At 36.5% G+C, this 21,523-nt stretch overlaps 1 protein-coding gene across 1 annotated transcript in view; it reads left to right on the plus strand.

Moving 5' to 3' along the window:
• ST8SIA4 (ST8 alpha-N-acetyl-neuraminide alpha-2,8-sialyltransferase 4) overlaps positions 1-6,786 on the plus strand; it is a 106,050-nt gene extending 99,264 nt beyond the window's left edge. Inside the window, exon 5 of the mRNA XM_063295391.1 lies at positions 3,267-6,786. Coding sequence (XP_063151461.1) covers positions 3,267-3,549 — 283 coding nt within the window. The 3' untranslated portion in view covers positions 3,550-6,786. The remainder of the gene's footprint in view (positions 1-3,266) is intronic.
• The last annotated feature ends 14,737 nt before the right edge of the window (positions 6,787-21,523 follow it).

Genomic DNA, 21,523 nt, shown 5'->3' on the forward strand with positions numbered 1-21,523 from the left:
TTCCTGCTCATGAGTCTGATAGTGTTTTAGAATAGGCAACCATTACATAAGCGTACAGTAGTTGGTACAACACAAAAGAGGGCTGTTGATTTTATTCTTTCCTGGTGAAATAAATATCAGGAGGTTTTGAGCCATAAAAATAACTTCTGTTGTGTCCTGGCAAGCTGAGATTTTCATGCTGCAACTGCTACATCAAAAATCCAGCTTCTGCAGAGTAACAGTGACCTTTTCCAACACTAGTTCCTCATGGGAATTTGAGGCCCAACTAGGAATCCATATCCACATATGGTTGACCTTTTTACATTCTGGTGTTAAATATGACCTTCCATTACTGCTTGGGGTTCAGTACATTTTCAACTCAGTGTGTGGCCAATGTTGGCAAGAAGTTGTCATTACTACATAGTTCTTGCTTGAACAAGAACAGTTTTCTGCCCTTTTCTGTTAAGGAAAGATCATAGCATCTCTGTCATGCAAACACATATGGCAGTCAGAAAGAGTTCTGTCCAGGCTACAAAATAATGAAGGTCTGCAAACTGTTTCTCTCAAAGTTAAAAGTATTGCAATATGTACCCGAGATCTATCAATACATGCATCAGAACTCTACTGACCATTGGCTTTTATTGGCTTTTATTAGTCTGTTTTAAGTTTGACTGATGAGTGATTTACTAGTATAATTAATGGCTGCTTTTGAAAGCAATTACAACTGGTCTTTGGAAAAAATCAAATGTGATCCAGAACACTTATTTATGTATAGTTTTATATATTTCATATTGTGCAACAACAGCAACAACAAATTTCCACATGTATCTTGTGGCACATTAGCAGGCTTGAATTTATATGTGTTCGTGTGCATTTTCTAGGACAAGTTTTTGGTTAAGTGTCAAATAACTGCAGGATACAGTTATTTCAGATTTATTCTAGCTGAATTAGAAAAAGTCATCCTATAAGATCTATTAAAAGATTTGCTGCTAGACAGGATACTTTATCTCCCTTAGCAAAGAACAAAATAAGTTTAAAATTAGCAAATCCTCCACATAGTCTTTTCATTCTCACCCATCCCCATCTGTCCCTGTTGCTACAACAGTTGCTTTTTAAGGATCCAACTCACAACTAATACAATTTTTTTTTAAAAAAATCTATCAGACATGTGATTAATGACATTTAAAGATAGTAAAACAATTTTTTATTGTTGCTATATTAAGAAGGAACCATTTCTGAAAATCAAGAAATGAGTGTGCCATTGCATTAGAAAAATCGCTAATTCGATTGGAGAAGGTCTGGTTTCCCACAAAATCTGTTTCTGTGTGCTTAAGCATTCTTGCATGAGCAGAAGTATGTTTCTAAGTTAGAGATTTCTCTATCTACATTCAGACTGTAAAAGCAACAGCTGAGAGACTCGAATATAAAAAGGGAGTCGGTATCTGTACTCATGCCTTCCATAGCTTTCAGTCAGCCCTGACTCCTGGTGATTACAAGGACAAGTCTCTGCAGTTTTCTTGGCAACATTTTTGAAAGTAGGCTTGCCTAGTGCCTTCTTCCTAGGTCTGAGAGAGACTGACTGGCGTGGAGTCACCCAGCTGGCTTTGATGCATAAAGCAAGGCTACAACTCAGGTTTCTCTGCTCTTAGTCACCAGACCAAACTGACTATCTCAATATCCTTCAGTTCCTTTTAAAACAGCCACAAAGACCCCACCTGCAGCAATTGGGGGAGGGGAGTGAGCAGGGGCAGGGATAGATCTTTCTTTTCTTCTCTGACCATATTACTGATACAGATTCTTTCACCAGCTACTGTCTACCTAAATGGGGAGAGATGTATGGTGGCTGTATATCTTTTCCCAAATGGTAGGTTGCGAGGAGGATGAGGGGCAGATGTATATGTGAGACCAGTAGGGTAAGGGTTCAACTCCTCATCACCCAGTGCTGCAGTTCTGATCTAGTTTGGGATCCCCACGGCTGCTTTTATCTTGTTTCATCTAGTGAACTGATGCAGGATAGGAGTATACATAGGCAGCAGTTTCAGCACTGTTCATTTATGAGACAAAACTCTGCACTGAGATGGTGGCCCTTCCAGGAAGACTTTCCTAGTCTTGCTTTAAAACTCTAGGTCAATTCTGGAATAAGATGACTGAATTCTAGTTACAGGATTCCTTTAATCCTGAGCCAAAGCAAGAAATCAATCCCAAAGTTCTTGTTACTCTGAATCTGCTTCAACCCAGCCAGGGGCATCTGCAGGATATGGTTAAAAAAAAAAAGACCACCATAACAGTACCACATTAAAGATTGATGAAACTTTGCACTGTCATGGCTGCCATCTTGACTTTTTTGACCATCCCCTGTGAACACCCCTTACCCCGGCCTTTAATCGTTTGCCTCAGGCAGCAGTTTAGCTGTCAGTTCCCAACAGAAGATATATTTCTGTTTCTCAGGGGAAATACGAGATACAGCAATGATTTATTGTACAAGATGATGGAGGTGCATAGATGAAGTTGAAAGAAATGGACCTTGCCTAAGACCATTTAGCATATTTTTGGTTATGGAACTCAGAGACCAGAGATGTTTGTTAGATTAAGCTAGACCAGTGATAGAGCTGGATATTATAGCTGTGTTGTTTACTCTGAATAACAATGATTCTGTTAATTTCCAGCAATATGACTTTCTCAGAGCTGCTGTTTTAAACTTGTTTGCTGGGAGGCATGTTGTATTGAAAGTACTTCTTTTTATGGGCAATAACGTGGGTGGGACAGAGAACAAATTAGTGAACAGGGGAATAAGAGCCATGTTGTTCTTATAAATTAAGCCAGTAGCATGATTTAATTTTTAATATATCTGCCCTTTTCTGGATATGTAACTATATTTGATGCTCATGCTTTATTGGGGGGGGGAATAGTTAGAAATCCTCAGTTAAGTATTAATTCAATATACAAACACCTGCTGTTGGGAGCAAATGCTCCCATCTCTGAGCTGTGACCCTTAAAATTAAACCTTGATGAATTCTTACACGTGACTTGGTTGCCATCTCTCAGACTTTGTGGATTAGGTTTTTGCTACTTCAATGTTACCACAAAGTTCTTGTCTCAGAAACAGTATCAAAATGCAGTTTAATATGTTTATTTCGATATAAAAGGCTTAAAAAGCATATTTTGAGGAAAAAATAGTTTAACGCAGATATGTGTGTAGTTTGTGTTGTTTAAGTTCTTGCTGAAGTTGAAATGGAGCGTCTTAATAATGAAACGTACTTCTGTTTGCTTTTTAACTTCTTCTACAGCTACTGGCTAACCAACAAAGTTTACATCAAGCGACCCAGCACAGGACTCCTTATGTATACCCTCGCAACGAGATTCTGTGATGAAATTCACCTCTACGGATTCTGGCCCTTCCCAAAGGATATAAACGGAAAACCAGTCAAATATCATTATTATGATGATCTAAAGTACAGGTACTTTTCAAACGCCAGTCCCCATAGGATGCCGTTAGAGTTTAAAACACTGAACATGTTGCATAATAGAGGAGCACTTAAATTGACAACAGGGAAATGTATACAGCAATAATGCACAAGTCAAGTACAAAGAGAAGTACAGGAAATTCAGATTTTATAGAACAGCAATGGGATCCAAGCAGTGGATATACCCCAGTGCACTGTACCAAGCCATCAGAGAATAAGGAAGTGCATCAAGACTCTATTACCAGCTAATGTTTTACCTGTTGAAGTGCTAAATCTTGAGTGCAATGGTTCAAGTAAGTGCCACTTTTGCTAAGAACAAATCTTGAATGTATACAATCAGTAGTGTTTACAAGATCCAACAATGCATTCATCACTTGTTAAAGAAGCAAATGATTTGCTCACTGCTCATTTGCCTCCACACAAAGTCAGGCGACGTCCAAAGGAATATCCAGGCACTGGGATGTGCCCGTAGAGAAATGAAAGGAACCAAAATCAAGGTGGAATTGGGAGAGCAGTGGATCATGTCTCAAAGATCAAGCAAAACATCCTTAGTCAGAGGAATGCCTGGCTTTGTATTATAACCCTTTCTTCTTTTTCTTTCCTGTTTTTGAAATTGTCATGCATTTCTCATGGTGTTTGGGTATTGGAACTCTGAAAGGGATTTTGAAAAGACAGTAATATGGACATTCTAAGTGAACTTCAAGAAGTGGTCTTAGAAGAATGTCTTATTTTTTAAAAAAAACCTTGAAACTTAAAATATGTATTGTACCATCTTGTTCAGCTTAAGCTTGGTATATGCATTGCAGCTAAAACAGCCTCCATGTGAGGCCTTCTTGAGGCTGTAATATGCAGAGCCATTCCCCTGGTTTTGCAGGCCCCGGAAGATGCTCTATACTAGCATTAACCACTGCCAGGAAGATGTGGAGCTTGCAAGAGTGATACTTAAACCATATATCCTCCTCTTATACAGAGTGGACAGTGGTGGAAGAGTCATCTCAGAGAGGCTGTTTTGAGCAGTATAACAAGCAGTATAACTTGACTACTAGGGCTTAGAATCTCCCAGTTGCTTTATGTGCTTCTGTTGGAGGGAATGATATAAATATCCTTTCAAATGAAAAACATCCTTCCTGGTCTCCTCTGTTTTAAAGAAAAAGCAGCTGTGAGGTCCTGATCCAGATGGCATGTATATTCCAGGTTTGGGCTCATGCATCTACTTTCAAATATTATTTGCCTCAAACAGCAACAAAAGGAAAGATTTTCAAAGGGAGGTTGGCTTGTACCCTGGAATCTGATTGGGAACACGTCCTGGCTCAGGGCTTCACATGGCTTTCTCTTCAAACTGCCATGTTAAAAACAACTATCTTAAGCATGTTTTTTTTTAAAGCACATTCATGATAATAGATCATATGTTAAAGCTCAGGAGTATCCATGGGATGGGGGCTGTCAGAAAAGGGGTAAGATGTTGATTGCATGGCTGCAGCCACTATCTTGACTTTTTTTTGACTATCACCAACTCCTGCCAATGCTTTGATAAAGGATGAGCTAAATGGAGAAGAAATCCATGTAGTTTGGCCCTAGGGCATAAATTTATCACCCTCAAAGCATTTGATATTTCGAGCAGTTATTAAAGCAAGATTGTTTTCTTGTATGGCAAATAAAGAGAATGCCATTAACAAGCAGGTGCCCTTACATTTGGTACCAAAGATTATGCTGATTTTGTAATTGATGATGTACGTTTATTTTCCTTGTATTGACAGAAACATGTGCATTTAGTGCTATCACTGTGTTGCTGTGCTGCTGAGGAAACTGCTTTCGATCATCTCTGTTTCCTGTTAACTTAGCTAGATTCTGTTTGAATGACAAATTCCTTAACTTGGTTCTGTTTTTGAATATTGTATTGAATATTGAATATTTTAAACAGAGCAAAACAGATTCTTCTCCCTTCTTAATTAGAATATGCCCATAATTTTCATTAATCTAATTAGGATAATAGAAATAATGAAAAGAACATTAATACCTAGTTCAGATGCTGTACTGGCAGTTTTCCCCACTAATCATTAGTTGCTATACAATATATTCATTATAGTGCTGGACAATATGCCTGTTTTTCTTGACTTATAATATTCTGATAAATCGTAAATGAAAAACCTCACTGCTAAGTTCCTTTGCCTTTCTCCTTTTTAGAAGCTTCTTTTTCTTGTACAATTTTGAAGAAGTTCTGTTGCTGCCCTTTGCTCTGAAAGGTTTTATAAAGAGAATTATTAGTGGAACCACTACCGTCAAGCAGGGTTGTAAATGGAATCGCTGCAAACCTTAGTATTTGAAGCACATTTAAAGAGTGATGTCAAAATTGCAACAGGGTGAACAAAGTACCATTTCTTTGTCGCCTCATTTAGCCCTAATTTCTAAGTAAGAGCAAAAGGAGAAACACTGCTGAAAAGCAAACACAGAATACACTTTAATTGGATTTTATGAAATAGAATATATAAGGAAGAATGGGCTGTTAATGTCATTTCCTCACCTTTGGAAAAATCTTGAGCTCATGCAAGAAACTTTCAGGCCCTAAGTTCTATTTTCACTTGTTTCCTTTCTGCTTACCTATCTGTGTACAAAAAATAGATGCCCACTGTGCTGCTTAAACAATCCGCTTTAAGGTTTTACTTCATTTCTAGATTAAAACCTGCCTTAATTAAGATCAGCTATTCATCTCTTCCACTTACTAATGAGTTGACAAGGCATCACTGTCCCTTCAGAAGACCAAAAGAGAAACTTTGGTGGATCATTCTAATATTCTGTCTAGTCCAGTATCCTGTTTTCCATAACAATCAGTGAAATGTCTTTGGATAGCTCAGACATTTGTCTTCTCCCATGATGACTATCCTATAACTGTTATTACTCTTCTTTTTGACTAAAGCAAAGAAGTTATTTAAGCTTGGTAAATTGGATGAGAATGGTAAACAATTCACAGCAGTACATTATGCCATTGTTGGTGTTACTGAACTTGAGTAGCACATTTGTGAAAAAAGTATACATCACAATACTAAGAATTTAGCTGCTGCTTCTTTTTTCATTAGAAAAAGTATTTGATTCCTGCAGTATGTTTTAATGGGTAGCTCTTTTCCTTTTCTTGTTCTAAAAGAACAGAACAAAACAAAACTTGTAGGCATGAGTTGTAGTCCACTCAGTCCAGCACAAACTTTGGTTTCAGTGAGGCATTTGGAATGAGGTGAGCGAATTACATTCTTTCTTGTTCACTCACTAAATAAGATTGATCTTCCTAACCAAAACAGTTCAATTTGTATTTATGGTTATTTGCAAACTCACTTGTTTTCAACACAGTAAGAAAATAAATACGTTAAAAAGAGTGTCAGCAATGTTAACTACTGGTTTTTGTAGCAATTTTTTTTAATTCATAAAAATGAAAGGATATTTTTGCAGGCTGCACTACTCACTTTATTAAGAATGATGCATGCATTTTTTAAAATGCAATTTTAGAGCAGTCTAATCAGAATAGGCTGACAGCCTATAAATTTTGAAACTTGCAGGCAACCATCTTACAGATGTTGAGACTAGTGCCTTTATAATCATCTTGCATTACCTTGAATCTTAATACTCACCTGTCAGTGGTTTGTGTTGTTCTTTCCTTATGCAGACTATTTCAATCTATCCATTATAAAGAAAGGGCTAAAATACTGATTAGAACCCCATTTATGTTTCTCATCTCAGGGAAATTTCAATTTTCCAAATCGAAAACAAAAAGGTAGAATTCAAAATAGATTAATATATATTGCTATATTACATTTTTTTTAAAAAATCAACTTTTCTTTTCATTCTAAGACATTGCAATCCTATGTGTAAAATGAGCCTCATTGAAGACAGAGTAAATACATAAACATGTGTAGACTTGGACTATAAAAACAGCAAAACAGAATAAATGCTTCCAAGTTAAAAATAATGGAAGCAATTGAAACTATGAGAAAGTTTCTTAAGAACACAGTATCTTTCAGATTCTATATGTATTTCACCTAATGTATTACGTTTGAAATTATCTATAAATCAATTTGTCATCTTTTTTATAGGCATTGTCAACTTGCTCACCTTCCCTTCTTATTTTATATATGATAAATTCAGCCCATAGAACAGCCATGCCTCTTCTTGATTGTGAGTCTGCTGATCTTAAGAAAAATCTTGTCTAAGATCCTGCCTGATGTCTTTGTCCTGAGCTTTGTTTTTTATATGAGTTGAAATTAAGATTACTTTGCAATTACTATTCTTTCTTGTGATGCAACTCCTACAGCAAGTTTTTCCCTTATGCAGACCTACATTGTCACTGAAAGCTGTTTAAGTAGAACCACCATCTAAAATGTAGGATTAGAAATGCTTGCAGGCACCCTAAAATACAGTGTTTCACAAGTCATCCACAGGATTCCAAATTTAAATTAAAAACTAATTTAATAAAATAAAATAATAAAAATAGAGACTGTCAAACCCATGGGATATTGATATTACTAAATTTGATGATCTCCTGAAATTTCAGCCATTTTTAATTGGGAAAATTTGGCTAGAGCTTCAGGAGAAGAAAGGGTAATCAGAAAATATACAGAAAGTTTTTGGTCATACATACTAATAATGTATTGAAATAATAGGTGACATCTTCAGATGCTTGTAAAGAATAAAATGTAATTTCTCTTCATTTTCACTCTTTTCTGTCCCATGTTTTACTACCTGGATTCGGAATGAATAGACCCTCCAATATTTTTCCCATTATTATTGCCCAGCACTATCACCAACTATCCAGTGGCAAAATTGGATCACTTGATGCAAAATCTGTGGAGAAATCTTAAAATATGAAATTAGAAAGGGAATTTGTGTTCATTCAAGAATGTTTTTCTTATGAATGTAAATCATAAATCAGTGTTTATAAATTGGAGGGTGTTTCTGTTAGGAACTCTGGAGTTTCTGAGATTAATGAAGATAAATGTACAGTGAAATCTCATTTAAATGGACTAACAGGGAAGGGGTTATTAAGAAATGTCTGTTAAATTAGAGATTTCTCACATGCCATTATGTAAATTATGAAAAGTACATTATTTGTGTCAATTTATATTATTTGCATAATGATATCATTATGCAAATGATGTTAATCAATGTAAAAAGTTGGTCCATTCCATGTAAAGTCTGTTTCATCAAGATCCAGTTAATTAAGGTTTTACTGTTTTTGTTTTTTTCCCTTGGAATGTTCTCCCTCTCTCACTCTGTTTCTAAAAGGTAAAATCTTCTGAACATTTCATTTAGTTTGGGGCCTACCTGATATATACCTATTTTATAACTCCTACAAAAGAGATTCACAAAATTAAATACAATTAACTGAATCTAGATTAAGTCATGTTTACTTGAAATAGATGCATTAAAAGCAATAGAATGCAGAATAAATTTGATTTACAATTTACTGCAGATTTGTTCAACTTACATTATCCAAACTTATAGGGAGGCTAAAATTCATGTGTATAACAATATCCAAAAAATTTTTATGAAGCAGCTCAGAAAAAAAAAATTAAGAAAAGATAAGAAAGTGTATACTAGGGATAGTACACTATATAATACCTATATTGGGAAAGTTCACTATATTGGTGAAATTGAGATAAATAAATCACTTGCAAAAGATGCCTATATTAGGAAAAGTGTGTCTAAATATAGTAGAAAACTTTTGCAAGGAAATGTGTAGGAATACTTTAAAAAAAATCACAAACTGATGCAAGAAATAAAACAATGTAGTAAAAATTAGTAACTTGATAAATAAAATTTGATAATTATACTTGTTAATTTAAAATAGCCATGTGTAGAAATTGGAAAATATTTCAGTATTGGTTAAGTTCATTTCTAAATATTTTTGCATCAGTTTTTTAATTTTTTATAAATGAAACATGCTCCAAAATTCATACATTTCCAGATCCGTATTTTTCATGTATATTATATACTCTTTTTTTTTTTGCAAATGATTTCTCTATATGGGTTCCTGAATAATTATAGTTTGTGTGCAATGTTCAGTTGTGTATTTCCCTGCAAAACTGTAAAAGCACCAGTTACAGCACACAGATTTATTCTATTTTATGTTTAACTTTCAAGGGTATGCACTGGGAAGTTTATATAATTCTGATCAAATACATTTCTCCTTCATTCCTAGCAATGACTAATGAATACATTCATTTTTTTCAAAGCATGTCCTAGTCGGGAACCTAGCCACAGCTAATTGAGAGGTGTCTAGTTTAAACTGAAATGATCACATTTTACAGATAGTTTTCAATTTGCAGATAAAGAGACATGGACACTCAAAATCTTGTCAACAATTCTTAAAACTCTGCTCTGTGACTTTGATGCCAGTTGAAACTTCCATTCAGTTCATCAGATATAAAAGTTGTGTAGCTATGTAGGAGACCAAGGATTAGGTTTTAGTCCAGTGAACAGTCATCTATTAAGACAGGTGAAAACCTAGCAGTTTTTTGCATTCATTACATCTGAACAAGCAGATTGCAGTTGATCTTCCCCACTGAGGCACATCTCTCTTCCTCGATGTGAAGTGCCTCAGGGAGTGAGTCCATCTGTCCCCACAAAACCTTGTGGTAAGCTTGCTCAAAATGGACTTGATCAGCCACTTCACTTTAGTGGAAGAGCTGCCATTTTTGCCAAATGAACTACTGTGGCACTTTGAAGGAAAGGTTCACTGGAACAGTCAAACCTTCGCTGAAGGAAAGTATCTTTTCAAAGATCTGCACAGCATTCAGTATACCTTTCAACCCCTCTTTTGTTGTGGTGGTTTTGCAAATGAAGTTGGAAAGGAGTTTAAAATACAAAACACCCCAAAAGTTTGATTATAACTGAAGGTATGTCTCAATCCAAGGGAGAGAGAAGTTAAAATAACTATAAGGCTCCAAAGCACCTCTTTTTCTCCACTGGGCATGAAATGGTACATGCCACTGGGGCTGTGCAATTTTATATCCTTTTTTCCTCCCCATCCTTATTGTTTCATCCTATAAAAAAGAGCACTGTTGTCCTGAACAGGCAAAAGCACAATTGTTTTAACTGTATATATTAGAGGAAGGATGTTTGCAGAAACTGCCTTCCTAGACAGTACTACTGCTATTAAACGTACCAGGTCTCATTTGTGTGCACTGTTGAGATGTATTCTGTCAGGATCATCTTGTTTAATGCAGTTTAATATTATTTTGTGTACCGGAGTTGCTGTTTAATTCTTTGTTACTTGTAAAACTTGTAAAATAAAGTCAATTTCTTTCCTTTTCCAGTCCTATTGTTTGTTATTTTTTCTGAAAGGAAGGCATTAATGGAATTTGTATATGAAATATCCAAAAAGAGAAATACTATTTTAAAAATCATAATGTTTTGTAGAGTCTTAAGACAATTGATTCAGTGGAATTTATACTCAAAATGCTCTAGTTTAGAATACATGAAATGTTTTGCACACTAACATCAAGATCCAGTCTGATATCTTTTATGGAATGCAGTTCATTTATTCATACATAAGTGTCAGTGTGATTAAAAACCTCTGTGTATTATTTTTATAGGCTCTGGATGCATTAAGGTTCTGAAGCCTTAATACATTCAAGAATTCATTGACAAGTAATTTAGCCTCTCCTTTGAACATTTGCTTAGAACACTTTATACCAGTTTTGTGTATAAGGCACTGTAGTGGAAGCAGCAGCCTTCTAAAACACAGTGGTAGCTCAGAAAATACATGCTAAATATTGCAGTGCAATGCCCAGCATGCATGTAAGGCACACAACTTGTAGCTGCAGGAAGAATATGAGGTGGTAAAAAGTAGGGGGTGGGGGTGACCAAAAGCACAGCAAGTTCCAGTTGCTGCCATTTTTCTTTTTTCTTATGAGAACTCTATCTGGAAGAATGCATATGGTCAATATTCTTTGTTTCTGTAAGTTTCCTTTGAGGAAACAAATACCACGGGCAATTTCATAACCTGCATGTAGGCATGAGGTGATGATGACAATGACCCAAGTCAATCCACTCCAGATGGTCCTCTTTGTTGAAGGTCATGGACTACCACACTGGTCCAGTGCAGGTTGGTGGACAGATATTTTTGACTTCCTGGTCTACAGCTGAGAGTAACTAGCCCAAAGTCATCCAGCTGGATTCTGTGCCTCAGGGAGGACTAGAACCTGTGTCTTCCCACTCTTAGTCCAGCAGTTTAACCAATACACCACATTAGCTCTCATTTAAGTCATTCATTCATTCATTCATTCATTTGATACGTTTATATACAAGTTCCCATTTCAATTGCATGATTTACAATTGAAATAATAAAAAGGATACATTAAAGCAATGCTTTAAAAACAAATCATTAAAAGATGCAGGGAGAAGAAAGCAAAAACAACCATTTATCCAAGGGAGACCTGGATGAAGAACTAAGGTGAAGAGAATGGTTTTCAACAGGAATCCAAAAAGTATAATCATAGATGCCTCCTAAATTACAAGAGGGAGAGGACAGGCACTATCATCACAGAGAAGGTTCACCTATGAATAATGACAAGTTGGCACTCTGTCAGGAGATCAGCAAGAACTCTCCTGTTGTTAGTGATTGACCAGGCCTATAATAGTGAAGGCAGTCTGTCAACCAACCTGTTCCTAATTGTAGGGCTGTATATGTCAAAAGCAAACTGTGAACCTGGTTCAGTAGCTAACGTGTCCAGTGCAGTGGCTTCAAAAGAAGCACACTGTGTACATGGCCAAGTGCTCCACTCAACCTCACTTCCACATTTTGTTCCTGCTTTACTTTCAGAACAAGCATACAAGTAGCACCACTTGGGATACATTATAGTAGTCTAAACATGAGTTTGACAGTGCATTAACATTGCCAGGCTATCCCTCTCAAGGAACAGTTGTAGTTGTTATACAACCAAAGTTAACAGTAATTTTGGACACTAAAGTCATGTGGGCTCTCAGTGAAAACCCTAGGAACACCTCCAACAGAACTATCAGTTCTCTGAAGGAATGCAATCTAGCTTAGAACTAATAAATGCTCATATTTAGGAACCACATGCCTACAAGTTTTTGCTCTTATCAGGATTCAGCCTCAATTTCTTGGTCTTCTCCAACATTTCAATGCATTCAGACACTGGTTCAGAACATGCACAATCATTCTGATTCAAATGTTATAGAGAAGTAGAGCTCAGTAACATCAGCTCAACCCCCAAACTGATGATAACCCCCCAGCAGATCCATACAGATGTTAAATAACAATCAGGAGAAAACAGTCGTGGGCATTGCACAGTACAGCTGCCAGGGTGTAGTAGCATCATCCAATTTCACTTCTATATGCATTGCCTCTTTGCATTTTCTCACTCCAGGAGGTTATATATGTAGTCACAGTTAGTGTAGGGATTCTTTTTTGACACTTTTATATTCCTGCTTTTACGCTACCTAATATGCCTCTAATTAGGCTTTCTATTTAAATGTTAGTTGCAGCAAAGAGCACATGTCTGCATTAAGATTCCCCATATTAGCTGTCTAAGGGGCAGAGTATCTCAACTGCCTATTAAAATAATTCTGGAAAAACTGTCCAGGTAATTGCACATGAGTTGTTGGGGAGAACCTGGCCATTTGAAGATGAGCTTTATCGTATGAGGATCACAAACATCTCTTAAACACTCACAAAACCACTAATAAAGTGATTCCTAGGTCATGCCAATGATATTTAAACCCCCAAAACCTAATTATTATGCACAGAAGAGGAAGAGTTGTGAAAGTCAGATTTGATCATGTATGCCAGGAGTTCTTAAAGAATGGAGTGCAATTCGAAGCCAAAAATCAGTATCGAACAGCATTGATTGCTTCTGTAATATTCCCAGTCTTTGTCAAGAATCAAGAGCAGCATTCTGAGCAAAATCCCTTTTCTAACTTTAAGCATTCTTTGCTTACACCATAGCTTTTTGGAGCAATAGAGAAAAGAATATTTAAGTATCCATTAGGCTGACAAATGAGTGAACAGTATAAAATGATGGGCTGCCTCAGATAACTCTTAATTTTGCTAAATTAGAGAATTAATGTCACCTTTTCTTCTAAAATACATGATTCAATCAGATTTTTTTTTCTCCCTGTGCCTAATGCTTTTTCAAAGAAATTATCATTTTTGAAGCTGGTTAGTGTGGAGAGAGAAATTACAGAGCTATCCATCATTTTCTAAGAATGAGACAACTATATCTAATGTAGAGACTGTTTATCACTGTCCAGGTATAACATTACACTTATTTTAACATTAATTCTTTTAGTACCGTATTTTTCTTCTCTCTTGAAGGCTCTTGGTTCACAGATGTGGTTGCTAATGCACAGCTAATAACATATCATTCTTTTGCTTCATTCACACATGTCCCTGGTAGTTTTTCTTATAAGCTATTTGACCTGACTACTATGCACAGTGTCCAGTAGACTAAACTGCCATCTTCAGTTTAGTTTAATTCATTTGCTTCTGCAGAGGAAAGAATAACTTACCCAGCCTGTCTGCTGACTTAGGCAGTATGGTACCCATGGCATTAGTATGTCTACAGATACCTTAGTGGCCTCCAGGCTCCTATTTTTATTGTGTGAATGTTCGTTTGTTTGTTTGTTTAAGCAAAATGGGAGAATGAGAAGTTTGCTAATTACCAAGGTAAGCACCAACCATCCTCATTTTCCTTTCTAAGCACATCTCTGAGCCCCATAAAAATAAATGGTAAATGCACAGTATCTGGGAGAGGAGCAAGAGAAGGTGGGGCAGCAGCTTCAACCAATTGCCTTTTGGTAGGCAAACATTATTAACTGATTTGTCCTTATCTATATTAACTGTGTTGGTAGCAGGATATCTAGCAGAAAAAAGGACTGAAAGAAAAAAAAAAAGACAAATGGACCTGCAAAGATAAATCAGAGGAAGTAGAAATATGGATTTGAAGTTAATCAGCACCGAGATGACAGCAAAAGAAAGATGGTCATTGAAAGAGAAAGGAGGCACCTGAGAAGGAGAAAAGGAGGAAATGAATGACTGAAATGAGTAGGAATCGATGGGATATGGACAGAAGATAAAGTCACCAAAAGAAACAGAGGACAACTGAAGAGATAAAGAGCAAAGGAAATTGATAATCCCAAAGAAATGAACATTAGATAAAAAAGAAACATAATTAGTGGCACCAAAGTGCATAACTGACTTTTGCATATTGGGATTCAGGTAGTTGGCCAGAGCCATCTTAGAATAATGGAGATACAGAAATGGTGAGACTTTTTCTGCTTCCATTCCAGCAAGCAGCTTCTTTCTTGTAGTTTCTGTCTTTGCTTCACAGGAGGTTGCCAGCTTGGTGTATTATTCCTTGTTCCTGACAAGAATCTGGACATATATTCCCCAGCAGGGGATGTCAATCACTGCTGCTTGAAAATACAGCTCAAATAGTTTGCCCGGGAGAAAGAAAACAGTGCCACATTCTGCTACATTCCTCTAAAAAATGTTCAGTATACAAAACTCATGCTATTACTACAGCCCAGACCTCTTCTGGCCTAGGTGTGAAATGGAACATAAATTATATGTTACATTCCTTTCTAGATAGTCACCATCCTCTTTTCAAAATGTTTCATGCTTCTAGAAAACGAATAGATTTTTTTTTTAAAAAGAGATAATATATTGCTCTTACTATTGATTTTACATTTATTTTTAACAATGAACACATGGCCTATTCTGTACAGAACAAAACAGTGGCTGAGGCCAGAATATGTTTGTATACAATTTATATATGATACACCAAAAAGATTCTCCTTCAAAGGTGCACATGGGCATCATTTGCATATTCTGGGAAGAGGGTAGAAGTCACTGTGGCCACCTCAAGCAGAAAGCACACATGCCTTCAGGGTTAGGCTTAAACAACAAGACATGTATCCAAAGTACCCAATCTGAGATGTGATTGGAAAAACCGACGAGGCTCGTCAGATGTGCTGATTCCTATTCATCCATGTGGGCACAAATGACACTAGAAGTCATGACATCCAGTATATCAAAACTGACTTTGTTGCTTGTGGCTCAGCTGGTGTTCTCCTCACCATTTCCCATAAAAGGCAAAAGTCCAGCAAGAGGGAAAAAAACATTATGCAAGTGAACTCCGGGTTGCAGCATTGGTGAAATCAATAAAGGTTTGGGTTTTCCATCAATGGCACAATAGGCTGCTTTGCAGAGTTTGAAAACATCTCATCTAGGAAGGAAAGTACTGTACATCCTTGGATAACAAGGTCATCCTTGGCTAAATAGGTCAGGAGAGCTTTAAACTAGAATTCAAAAGGGCAATAAATGTATAACAGCCTTTTCCAATGTGGTACCCTCCATATCAGTTGGGATAGAAAGTCCCACCCACCAGGACCATTGCTCAGTCCTGGGACCCCAAAGTGGGCAAAAATTCCCTGCAGACAAATCTGCCAGCTCCAGCTGACTTCTTATATTTTTGACAAAGAAATAGTTAAGCATTGGTTTATATTTATATCCCACCATGATCAAAACAGTTCTCAGAGGCTTTAACTTTAAAAATAGGAAGTTAGAGTATTGCAAATTAAAGAGCCAAATTTCAGCATCATTTTCATTTCAAATATATCCTTCAGTCCCAAATGAACTCAACAGACTTTCTTAACAAATAAAAATTATGTGTGCTTGCAGGCTTTGTTTGGCAGTATGCCCCTCCAAGTATCATAGTACTTCCTGTCTATTAAGTAGGTCATTTAAGTACTGTTTTACTTGATCATCATTCTTACACTGGCTTTTAACTAGTCTGCAACATCTCCCTGCTGCAAACACCCTTGAGTCATACCACATTTCAGGGTGAACCAACCCTTTTTTAAGCAATGCCATAAGCAGAGACAGGAACTAGTGCCTGAGGGATGTAGCTTCTATAGGCATTCCCCAGAATTGGCCTGCGGACACACAAAGATCAAGAAAACTGTGAGAAAAGCCCAGGTATGATATAGGCCTTTTCAGGGCTGGACTGGAAATCAATCATTCATTTTTGTGAATGTTTGATTTCATTTAAGTTCAACTTTAAATTATTGTTTATGATTACCTCCAGCCATGCATTAAATAAATTCTCCTTCTGTCACATTACAACCTACAACAGTGCTTTTCAAACTTGGCAACTTTAAGATGTGTGGACTTCAACTCCCAGAATTGGAGTCCATACATCTTAAAGTTGCCAAGTTTGAAAAACACGGATCTACAATTTGGTGACAATTGTCAGATGGTCTCTGATTTGTGGGGCTTGTGTGACCCAGAGGCTTTAGGTAAAACACCTCTAGACTAAGCTCACCAGCAGGTGAAAAAATGCTGTTATCTATGTCTGTGCCTCACCATTTAAACAATATGTGGCCTACCACATCACCTACCTATATATACAAATAGGATTCTAGCTGAAAAGCAGCATTTAGATGAGAATGCTTTGATTCTATTGCTGTTCCATTTTATTGTCCCATACATATCTTCATATCCCATACAGTTCGTACATATCTATATCATCGGCCGTAAGACTACATCAGCAATAAATCTGTCCTGCCTCAATCCCTTAATTAGCATTCCAGAAAGATTTCTGTATTTAACTGAATGAGGCCTTGTCAAAGGCAAGCAGCCATATCCTGTCTGAAGCAATGCAGCTGATGCTTTTGAAAGGAAACAATATCCACTTTTTAATCAGCAGCCTGAACATATGATTGCATTTCTTGGTCTTTGCCTATAATTGCACTGTCTGCTGCAAGGTGGCTCATAGGGGACTGTGAAAAAGACACAGCTACTTGGGGAGACATATGTGTGCTCCAGCTGAAGTAACAATAAGACTTCTGATTACAATTTTAGCCTGGTAGGGAGTGATCCTAAAATGCTATTCACTTCAGAGGAGATGCCTTTTCAGCTGTTGTTAGACTGGCATGCCAAAGTTGTGAAGTTTGGACAAATGGATGGGGTGTGAGCTCATGCTGGCAAGTTCGTACAGCAGAGTGCCCAAGCAATACAGTAACTGAATTCTGAAGATACTAGCTTTTTTATTCAAAGGCCTCTTTAAAGTCAGAGATGCTCTTTGAGGAAATACATTATAGCTTAACAATATGAAATTCAATTTTAAAGCTTGGAACTTCTGCACTGACCTAATTCTTTTGACAGGAGAAAGAGAGAGAGAGAAGGAGGGAGGAAGTTTGATGGCATTTGGATACATGAGGACATTGTCAATCTCAGCCACTTTCTCACAGGGTTGTGGTGAGGAAAAAGTGAGAGTTGGTGAGGGCCACATCACTTGGTAACAGGTAGTACTATATGAAGGTTCTAATCATTGATAAATTTCACAAAGCTACAGTTGGATTACCAAGCGGAAGCAGATTTGCAAACTGAGCCTTCCAAAGCGGAATTTAAAGATTTGAAGTCTTTTCTGCTTTTTCTGGGGTTGTGGTAGGCAAACATGAGCTTAATTAGCTTTACACTTCCAAAATAGAATTTTGATTACATTGTACAAGACAACACTGGGAAAAGAGAGAGAAATCCAGAACATTATTGGATTCTAGATTAAATAAATTAAGCAATGTGATATTGTGCCTTCTATTAGGCATACAAAAGGAATGTTGTATACAGATTCCAGTTTCATTCATCAACCTTTTAAAAAAATATTCTGAACTATATTTACCAACAAAATATGAGATAAAGTCTTCCTTCCTTCCTCCCTTCCCTTCCCTTCCATCATACTTATCAGAGAACTAGGTTGCTTGCTTCGAGGAATTGTCACTACACAGTTAAATCTGTGAAATCAGGGAAGACTCATGGCCCTGAGGATTTTCCAGTGGGTCAGTATAAAAATAAATGTGGGATTTTATTTATCAGAAGCATATAGTGAAGCTTTTTTGAATCAGTTACAGCATTTCATTTTTAATGAGGCAATACTAAAGTTATTTCTAAGATAGGCAAGCAGGGCCACAACTAGGGTCTATGTCACCCGGGGCAAACATGGATTCCGTGCCCATTTTGATTCCTCCCCTCCCCAGTGTTCATTTAGGCACACACCCCTGCTTGCCCCCCCCCCAGTTGCAGCCCTGTAGGCAAGGATTTTGTTCTACTTATAAATCTGTTTTCTTGATAAATGTGGATGCCAAGATTTTAAGAACTACTACAGCCTATTGATTACAGTGTATTCCTGCAATGACAGTGCACCCAGCACAGGCAGGATTTATACAGAGCTATCAGGCTTATTGTGATATCAGAATTTTCATGTATGTTCTTGCTTTAACTCAAACTAGACAAGATCTAGAAGCTGCAGTTTTTGGATGCTCAGATAGCTTTTACTATGGTTTCTTGGAAGTTTATTTGACTCAACATTGTGAGGCTAATCCGTCTAGGTTTTGTGATGATTCACTAATCTTGAGCTGGAGAGTTTTCCTACTCCTTAATTATGTGAAACTAATGTTTCCAGTTTAAAGCTGAAATAATTTGAATTCAATAAAATGCTCTCCTAGAGGCCTTGAAATTCAAAATTGAGAGTTGATTTTAAATCAATTCAGTTTTAGTTGCAGTGAAGTCAAGTTGCTGAATAGGAAGGCAGAACTCATGTTAACCAATTTCTGTACAGCTTCCAGAGTGATTCATTGAGAGATGGCTAATAGTAGAGTTAGGATGCATGGGTTTGTTTGAGATTTGATCTTTAATTACAATGCTTCCAAATTACAGGTTTACGTGTGCTTTAATTTGTCCCATGCTGCATCATAGCCATAGCACAATCAAATATTGAATTTCACATATAGAACATTCAAGAACAGGTATCAGCTCCAATATTAAATTGGGAAAGAGAGTCACTTACTTACACTTGTCACATATCCTTAACTACAGTTGCTGCCATCTTTGGCATTGGGTAGTATAGTTGACACTTGAAGCTGTCTATTCTAGCTGGCAACAGTTCTAAAGCATTTCTTGCAGATGCTTATCGTCTCACCTGTTACCTGATCCTTTGATGTGAAAATGCCAAAGATATTTTTGCATGGAAAGTACAGTATGTGTTCTACCACTGAGCTACTGTATGATATTCATTACCAAGTGGCTGTTTCAAGATGTGTGATGGTGGTTATATCTCCAATTAACTGTAAGAAATATCATAACTCCAAGGTAACCCTCTGGTCGTGTTTTCTCTATAGTCTGGATTTTTAAAAATGATGGTATTGATTAAACCTATCTAATCACTGAAATATTAATTTATGTCTTAATGATTTGCTGTACAGTGTAGGCATTTGACAGATGGTTTTGTAGTTATTGCAGGCAGCTCAGTGAAAATACAGAATTTACAGAAGCTCATTCAACTGTCAAAATGAAGGTATTTCAAAATGTAATGTAAAAAAAGATCTAATTTACCTAAAATTGCTTTTGTTCTTTCATTCATTTATGAAAAACACCAATCAGTTTTGGGGTTGAACATTCAATGTTGAATGGACTTTCTGAGGAATAACTGAGGCCAGATTATTTTTGAATAATAGAGAAGTTTAATTTTAAAAAAACAAGAAAAAAAAATAAAATTACAGCTCTTAAAATCTTGTTTTATATAATAACACCGAAATTGCTTCTATTGTGCTTCCTGGCTCTACCATTAATTAAGAAGCTATATGGTGCCAGAATAAACATAAAAATTGCTTTCCCATCCACTGCCTTTTATTTTAAATGACAACGCATTCAGAAAGTCATAATTGGCCATTATTTTGCTAAGCTTCAATGTGATTTCATTCACGGATAAGGCCTATTATTATTATGTCTTGTAGTTTATTAATGTTATTTCCAAACTTTTGGTCTCTGCCTCTGTAATGCCGAACCTTTAAAAAACACATTTATTTTTATGAACTTCCTGATACAAAATGATTAGCTAAGATATTAATTGTTCAGCACCATTTTTCATATGCTTGATTTATAAAGGACATATAGTTACAGTGGTGATTTTACCCATGTAAGGTGTCCAAATGAACCTCACCTCACTTGAACAAGGTAATTTATTTTTAAAATAACAAGGTAATTTATTTTTATCTTTAAATTGACACATACTGTAAATGGACCAGAATATGTATATAGTTCATTTAAAAATTGAGCAAATGAATTTAGAAAGGTTACATAAGGTTACATAAGTAGGCTATGTCTTACCCATGGCCTCTTAGCTTAGGTTTTATTTTTATTCTTTGTGATTGTATTTTGCTTGTTTGTACACAACACAGAATTCTGGGAGTGGGAAGTATACAGGTCAGTGTATGAATGAATGAATGAATAAACGAACAAACATATGGTAAAATCCCTGCCATCTTGCAGATTTGGACCCTCCCTGTGGATGCTGCCACTCAATAATGCTGCTAATATAACCCATAAGTGTTAGTTTCTGTGGTTAGTGACTGATATTTGCTATTACATATAAGCTCAAAATTACACTATTCTTCAGCAAATGACCGTTCCTCAGGGAGTTTTCTCGCAATATTCTTAGAGACTGCCATTTTCCTATGGACCTAATGAGTCTTCGCTAAGATACCTTTATCTATGAAAAGATTTGCAATACATGTGTATTGTATTGAAACAGCTGATTTTAATTGGAATATTACTGTCAAATGCAGAGGCATCCATGAGGAGGGAAAAAACATCGAGATGGTGGCTGTGATCATGCAAACAAAGCCCTGCCCCTTTTAATGTTGTTGCATGTGTGACACATGTAAAAAGGGGGGTGGTCTTTGATTGCATAATCACAATCTTAACTTTTTTGACCCACCTGCTCAAATGATATAAAGAAAAACTGTCACAAGAGATATTTCTTCAACACCTTCCTTCCCTTTGACTACTACAGTAATATCTAAACCAACTAATTTTTTTGATTGCTGTTCTTGGATCACAGAGATAACCTTTATTTCCTTGGAGAATCAACTGAGATCTTAAAGCTCTTCCCTTGTGCTTAGTATGAGTTCTACAATCATTCATAGACTTTTTGTTCTATGAGCTTTATTCTTTGTGTCTACCTCTTGAGGTCAAATGCCTTTAATACAAAAATATATACATACATATGCAAGTC

This window comes from Candoia aspera, chromosome 2 (assembly GCF_035149785.1).
Source record: "Candoia aspera isolate rCanAsp1 chromosome 2, rCanAsp1.hap2, whole genome shotgun sequence".
Taxonomy (NCBI): domain Eukaryota; kingdom Metazoa; phylum Chordata; class Lepidosauria; order Squamata; family Boidae; genus Candoia; species Candoia aspera.